General features: G+C 36.1%; 3 protein-coding genes across 3 annotated transcripts in view; 2 read left to right on the top strand and 1 right to left on the bottom strand.

Annotated features, from left to right (window-relative positions):
* Positions 1-153: 153 nt before the first annotated feature.
* On the bottom strand, positions 154-545 carry LOAG_11253 (hypothetical protein; the record flags this gene model as incomplete). Its single annotated transcript, XM_003146775.1, has 1 exon — positions 154-545. A coding segment is annotated over one exon (364 nt), but the record flags the coding sequence as incomplete, so codon positions are not given.
* Positions 546-2,202: 1,657 nt separating this feature from the next.
* Positions 2,203-2,548, top strand: LOAG_11254 (hypothetical protein; the record flags this gene model as incomplete). The annotated part of the gene is made up of 2 exons (XM_003146776.2): positions 2,203-2,340; positions 2,378-2,548. 2 exons carry the CDS (start codon positions 2,203-2,205, stop codon positions 2,546-2,548), a joined length of 309 nt encoding a protein of 102 aa, XP_003146824.2.
* A 3,205-nt stretch (positions 2,549-5,753) lies between these two features.
* LOAG_18740 (zinc finger protein) overlaps positions 5,754-7,067 on the top strand; it is a 14,249-nt gene continuing 12,935 nt past the window's right edge. Inside the window, exon 1 of the mRNA XM_020451403.1 lies at positions 5,754-5,974. The gene's annotated coding sequence lies outside the window, so the exon portion shown is untranslated. The remainder of the gene's footprint in view (positions 5,975-7,067) is intronic.

A 7,067-nucleotide genomic window follows, 5' to 3' on the forward strand; every position in this document is an offset into this window, starting at 1 on the left:
CACACACACACACACACACACACGTATATATATATATATATGTATAACGACTATAAATTTAGCAGATGCTTTTGGTTTTGCAACTGCCAACCAATCGACCGACCGATCGACCAAACGACTGTCGAATCGAGTCCGATCGACCGTCCAACCGAGACCGATCGACCGACCGATCAACATACATTCACACACACATATATACACACACATACATACACACACACATACATACATATACACATACATCAATGGGGAAAAAAGCATGCCCTCGGAAAAACAAGGAAGAACATATCGCATATCGAAAGTTGGCCCCTATAGTATAGGACAGACAGACAAACGGACGGATGGATTGATGGACATACACCGCCCATAGGTTCATGTGACTTTCTCTGTGTGTGTGTGTGTGTGTGTGTGTGTGTATGTGTATGTGGATGTGTATGTGTATGTTAGCAATACATGCAGAATAGTTTCCTGAAAACGCAGTATGAAGTTCATTGGAAGTCTGAATGAAGGAATGATTGACTACTGACTGAATTGAATGACTTCTCAATGGCTCACTGTTCAAGTTGGAATGAATGTTTCTCGTTCCAGAAAAGCGTTCAGTGTTTCGGAATATTTCAACAATCCAAACATTCACTCCTATCACTGCAACATCCGATATCACACGTAACACGGGGAACACGTAATCATGCTTGCTTGCATTTTATAAGTGAACTATGCTTTTAAAATATACATGGATAGGTTGTAGGCAAGCTAACGTGGTGTATGTTTGTGTACACATATACATACGTTTGCGTGTGCGTGTTCGTGATTATAGGCATTGGAGGTAAATAGTAGAGGTAAGTGGAGGAGAAGTTTATAGTAAGCAAGAATCTCTGGAAGTATATATGGAACGAAATGGAACATTCGAGTGAGGAGATTTTATGGTGGTTTTTGTTGTTGGACTTTTTTGAAACTCTAAAATTTTGGAAAGATAGATTATTCATAACAAAATTGAACTAATCAATAGAATTATATCTTTGGAATTATTTCATTTATTTACCGCATTCTTAACAGCTGTTCCATTATCCTGCGGTTATGGACGGACTTTCGCTAATATTCTCATCTCCTTTCACTGTATTTTAGCCTCTGTCCACTTTGTTGCAACGTTTCAAATTTCATTTCAAATCTAACTTAATGAGAAGTCCACAAAGTTATTGCTGAGGTCAGTGTAGGTGTCTGCATTGCTGCTTAAAGCTTAAGAAGAACTCATTGCGACTCACATATACCAACTAATTTGAGTCCATGTCCTACTGACCGCTGCTACTACACTTACTGACCAATCTTAATTCTTTAGAGCACGCGTGTCCCAAAAGATAAGGTTAAAAGAATTGGACATATGGTACCAGTAAAGGACAGACTGTGGTATTTGGAATTCCCGTGTATAATGAGTGTTTCAAAATTTCATCCCATTCATTGGCTTTAGCATCAGTATGTCACGAGAAAACATTTTCTTTAATAACGCGAAACGTATTTTGTTATTGAAAGATGTACGAATAATCAGTAAGTAGATAAGTAATAACAGATCAATAAATGCATGTTATACACATATTTACTTGTTTGTTTGCTTTTGTCCGGTTATTTCCTGGTTGGAAGCTGCAGAAAAGATAGATGATTATGCTAGGCTACCTGTTTATGTTCTATTTTGCTGCCCTTAACGCCTTTCCCTTTAGTACCCAAAGCGAAACCCTTCCTCATCACATGTTTCACCCTAATTTCATCTTTGGTCTGTGATGGCTGTTATAGACATGAGAAAGAAGGAAGATTTTGTTTACTATCATCATCCCACTCACATTCAGTTGGCTAACGGTTCCCGATGATTCATCGAGTGTTTCCTGTCCGAATCTTCAGGAAATCGATTTTGGTTAAAAGGTCAGCGTTTGATATAACTATTCAATTTATCGAGAATTTGCTATGTTACTAATTATTCATTTAATGGGAAAGGTCATATAAACGTGAAGATAACATAGCTGCTTCATTGATATTCGACTTTAGAAGTCGGTTGATTTGTGAATTTACACTGTTTGCATTTAACTAAACCAGCTAAATATCTGATCGTTCAGGACAGCAGCGCATCTTATCCCCGAAACCAGAGTTAGCCTACCCATCAGTTTGGCTTTTTTCCAACAATATCTGGAAAATATTGTGAAGCTTATAGCTGGCTGGATGTATTTTGGAAAACTGCATGTTGCAGTTCTTGATAAGAAAGATCTCTCGCAACCCTGTGCTAGAATAGAGAAGAGTAGCATTGCGAGAGTCATGTTGATGCAAAACAGCCCGGCTAAACGGTGTTGTTTTGTTTTGGTGCTTTTCGCGGTCGTCGTCTTCTGCCCTCTTCAAGGGGTATCCTACTACTGATCGACGATGTATGATCCGTTGTTTAGACAGACGCCGCCATTCCTACAACCAAGAGTTAGGAGGTCGACATTTCCGAGAAGGTCGAGAAGGAGAAAACAACGTGGATCCTATCCGCCCATTTGCTGTCGGTAGTTATGATGACGGCGGTTATTAGACCTCATAAGACAACAACACTATGTACTAATCGTCGTCAACCATTCAAGCAGAACATTCCTCTCAGAGAGAAAGAGTAATGGGAAGAGAAGAGCCCAAATGAAAGTGAAAGGAAATGTGTGTGGAAGTAAAAATTTAATACATTATCATTTATACAAACATACATATGTATAGGTAGTAGTAGTAGTAGTAGTATTAGTAGTAGTATTAGTAGTAGTAGTAGTAGTAATAGGGTGCAGTTACCGCCTTCCAACCTCCAGTTTGCCCCCGCCATTTTGTCTGTGATGTCCGAGTGGTTCACATCCTTAGCATGATTACTTCTCCCCTCGCTTCATTTACTGGCTTCCTTGTTTATTTGCATTTTTCCTAGTAAACATAACAAACACCCCTAGACCTTTTTACTTAATGGGACACTTCTCCATTTACTTGTTTTCATATTTAGCTAATCATTTGACTCAAAAAAAGGCCAACAACAAAGGCATTATCTGCAATGGGGCTCGTTATTCTGCACTTATTTACCGGAATAAGATAAACCTGCAGTGAACCGTGTTTGGTAATCCAAACCGGGATTGGGTTTCCTGGAATAATGGTGGGATTGAGCTGCCGCATGTGGCGTGATGTTTGGTCGATTGATGGCGGCGGGTGGTTGTTATTTGCATTTCCTATGATTTAAGTTTAGTAGTAGCGGTAGTGGTATTAGTAGCTGTTATGCATATGTGTGTGTGTGTATGTGTCCGTATCTGTGTATACTGTTGTGAAGTTTACGAAAAGATGTGTACCCCAGGGGTGCTACTAGGCTCATTTTACTGCCAAGTTGTGACCTTTTTTCCTTTTTTTCTTCATTTCTTTTCCTATTTTTATGAATAAGGAAAGTAGAGATTGGCCTTGAAAAGGTTATGGTTTTGAAAATCATTCTAAGAAATATCGGTGGATAAGAGAGATTGGAGCAAAGTTCCTGAGAACGAATTGTGTTAAACTCCCATTAGCGATGATGGTTCAACACTTTGTTTCATATCGTTCCATTTTTGTTATAAAAGAACCATTCTAAAGAAGCCCTGTGGTCCGTCTACGATTTTTTATGAAAGGAAAGAGCATTGATAAGGATCACAAAGAAATTGAATGCGGGAATTAGAATTCAGCAATTTCAAATTCCGCATTAAATCTGTAAGAAATTCTGAATGCTTGAATGAAATTCATTCCTGTTTTTCTGCTCGATTCCTTCAGTTCTCTTATTTTGTCTTCTTGTGTGTTTTAATTAATTTATGTAACGCGAACTTTATTTGCCAGTTATCAACAACAACAGAATTGATTCGAGACAACTGGCTACCTTTGACCTTGTTGATAACCTTTGACCTTATTCGAGGTTATCATTTCATTTCAATTCTTTTGTGTACCAATCCACTACTATCGCTTTCCTTTTCTCTCTTCCGTACTCTTTTCGCCCTCCCCCTCCTTTTTCCGTTATTTGGCATTGTTCAGTCTGAAATTTTTCGACAAATGGATCTCGTCACAGTTCTCACCTTCCGTCAAACGTCATTTTTCGACCTTTTCCGTTTCTTCTATTTATAATTTTGGTTTATACTTTTTTTGGTTACTTGTAGTAGTAATTATTCCGGCTTCCCATTTCTACCCAGCATTTCACTATTAATTGTCCTAGTTTATCTTCTGCTTCCGATCCTAGCATTCAGAATCTCCCAAACGGCGTTTTGATTATTTCAGTTGTCGATAAGAAGTGAATTTTGTAAATCATTTTATTGGTGTAGCATGAAAGAATATATTATGTTTTTCCCTTCTTAAATTTATAATTTAAATCAAGGTTTTCATATTTGACACCTGAAAGTTATTGGAATCACGAGAGATTCCTGATCCAGCTATCCTTAGCTAAGCAGTCTTTCCAGTTTGCCCTTAAATTTAAAGTATCCAGTGCATGTGACCCAGGGCACGTTAAATTCTGGAAAATTTGCTTGCATATTCTGGAAAATAACCTTGTTTTGTACATCGATCCAATAAAGTGCATCGGAATCCATGTGGAATATTGCTTTATATATATATATATATACATATATATATATATAATAAAGAATCAGTAGCATTAACATCCGTTCGATATGTTTCTCCTGTATATCCTAAATTTGTGGACTCGAAAGTGCTGCATCTGAAAACGTTTTCAGCTAGCCACTGTTAGTTTGAATTATTCACTTCCACCGCCTGTGCACATCCAGAACTCTCTCCATTCTTCTTCATGTGCTTTTGTTTTGAATTATTTTAGTCATATCCGTATTCCATTCCGGTTGTCCTTCAAAAGATTGCCAGCAGTAAGAATCCCCACCACCTGTTAAAATTGAATTTCAAGATTAGTTCATTTTACTCTTAATGAGATTTTAAACAATCTACATATCTGTTAGATACAATTGATAATTGTGTTTGGATGGATGAAAAGTCTGTCAATTTTATGAATAACTCCAAGTAAATTGATCTGTTCGATGGATGGCGGCTTATTCTGCAACAGTAATACTTCAGATCTGAAACACTATAATGATGATGTGCAGTTAAATCAGCACAGTGCTGATGAATTTCTTTTCCTGTGGGTTTGTGTTTCTGAAAGTGAAGAGGCAAAATGGTCTGCAGGATTTCAGAGCACCATCTGTTAGCCTGTTCTTATGGTCGTGGCAATTCATTGCACTAAGGATGATAGCCTGTTGGAAGTGCTCATTCTCCCATTTCACGTGAATATTAGATAGGAAGATAGCGACATTTCCTATCACTGTCGGGTTTGATTGTCAAATAGAGACCAGATCTTGGGTTCCTTCTCCTTGTAGTTGTTATTTATGGGAATTCTTGTACTTACTAAAATTTGTCTTTTTTTCTCTCATTTGTTTTTCCGTCGCTCATAAAATGCGGACAGAGGATTAGAAGGCTAGATTATCTGTTTCTGATTCTCTTAATTTCATTTCTTTTGCTTCTTTTCACTCATATTTGTTGGCATTATTTGATGGAATTTGTACAATTATCTGCTTAGATCTATAGATTTCCTTATGAATTTATATCAATTTATGATTGTTTTTGTTTCCTTTAATATACTATTGATTGCTGGAAAGAGTGGATCAAGTACTTGCTTATAAACGTTATAGAATTTCATTCTTAGTTATCAACGGACGTCATGATTTTATAAGTCCTTATTGCAGCTGCAATTTAAGTGCACAATTTTACAGCATAATTGGAATTTTCGATCAAGAAGAATCCAAATCATCATGTCGGTGAATTGATAGAGCAGTAGCACGGTGTCAATGGTTTGAGAAAGCATCAGTTCAATTTTTTCTTTAATTTCTTCAAGTCTCGATTTAATTCGTTTATCATCTCGACGTATACTCCTGCTCCTGTACTTAGCTAATAACCAAACGCATGGAGTAGTACACAGATTTTTGTGGTAAGTTAAATATTCTTGTTTTGCCTTTCACTCTGCTTCTGTAATCATTGTGCGAATTTTTCTGGATGTTGAGATGGTATCCCTAGTCATCAGAATCGAAGTGGACAATGTTGTAATTCTGATATAGCACCCTTACTTTTCCATTCATGAATGGTTCTCGAACCAGTTTCTCCAGCTTCCTGAATATGGTCTCTTAGCAGTGTTTTCTCTCATTACCCCGTTGTTACCTTATTGCCGGGAAGGATTATTAGTTTATCTCGTCCGATATACATGAGAAGTTTTGTTTAAAGAGTTTCACGATGTCAGGTACCAAATCATTCTGTAATAATATTCTTCCTATTAGTTAAGGGACATGTGTTGGGTTCAGTTCAGCAAATTGTTGTGCATTATGCGCCTTCTCTCCTTCCCTCTTCATACTTTCTATTTCTGATTCGCTAATTGCTAATAAATGCTGGAGGTGCTAAATTTCATAAAGCATAAGACATGATGTATTTTACATTTATTTTCTCATAGGTTTTCCACACGTGACCCTTCTAATCAGAAAAGGAATGAACACAAAGAGAAATACTGCATTACTAACTGAATATTACAATACTAGCAAATGACCAACCCACTTTTGATGACGAGACTGATAATAATTTCATACTGATAAGGCAGTAATATGGTTCTAAAGAAATTTGATCTTTTAGTTTCGGTCTGAGTAACTACGTTCTTGCCCCTACTCATACAGCTTCATTTCATCCTTATCAATCAACAAAAAGAAAAACATTCTGGATATGCCGGAAATTTTCACTTTTCACTTTTTCCGAGTATTTTGTGGTTCCACTCATCTGTTTTATCTTTTGAGATTCCCATATGACTAATTTATTTTTCTCTTTATCCAATATTTATAACATCTTACCACTTAACTCTCAAGACATAATATAATAATAATATATATAATATAATGTATATACTATATATATATATATATATATATATATATACATATATATATATATATATATATATATATATATATATATATATATATATATATATATATATATATATATATATATATATATATATATATATATATATATATATATAT

The sequence above is a fragment of the Loa loa genome, assembly GCF_000183805.2.
Source record: "Loa loa unplaced genomic scaffold supercont3.479, whole genome shotgun sequence".
In the NCBI taxonomy this organism is placed as follows: Eukaryota; Metazoa; Nematoda; class Chromadorea; order Rhabditida; family Onchocercidae; genus Loa; species Loa loa.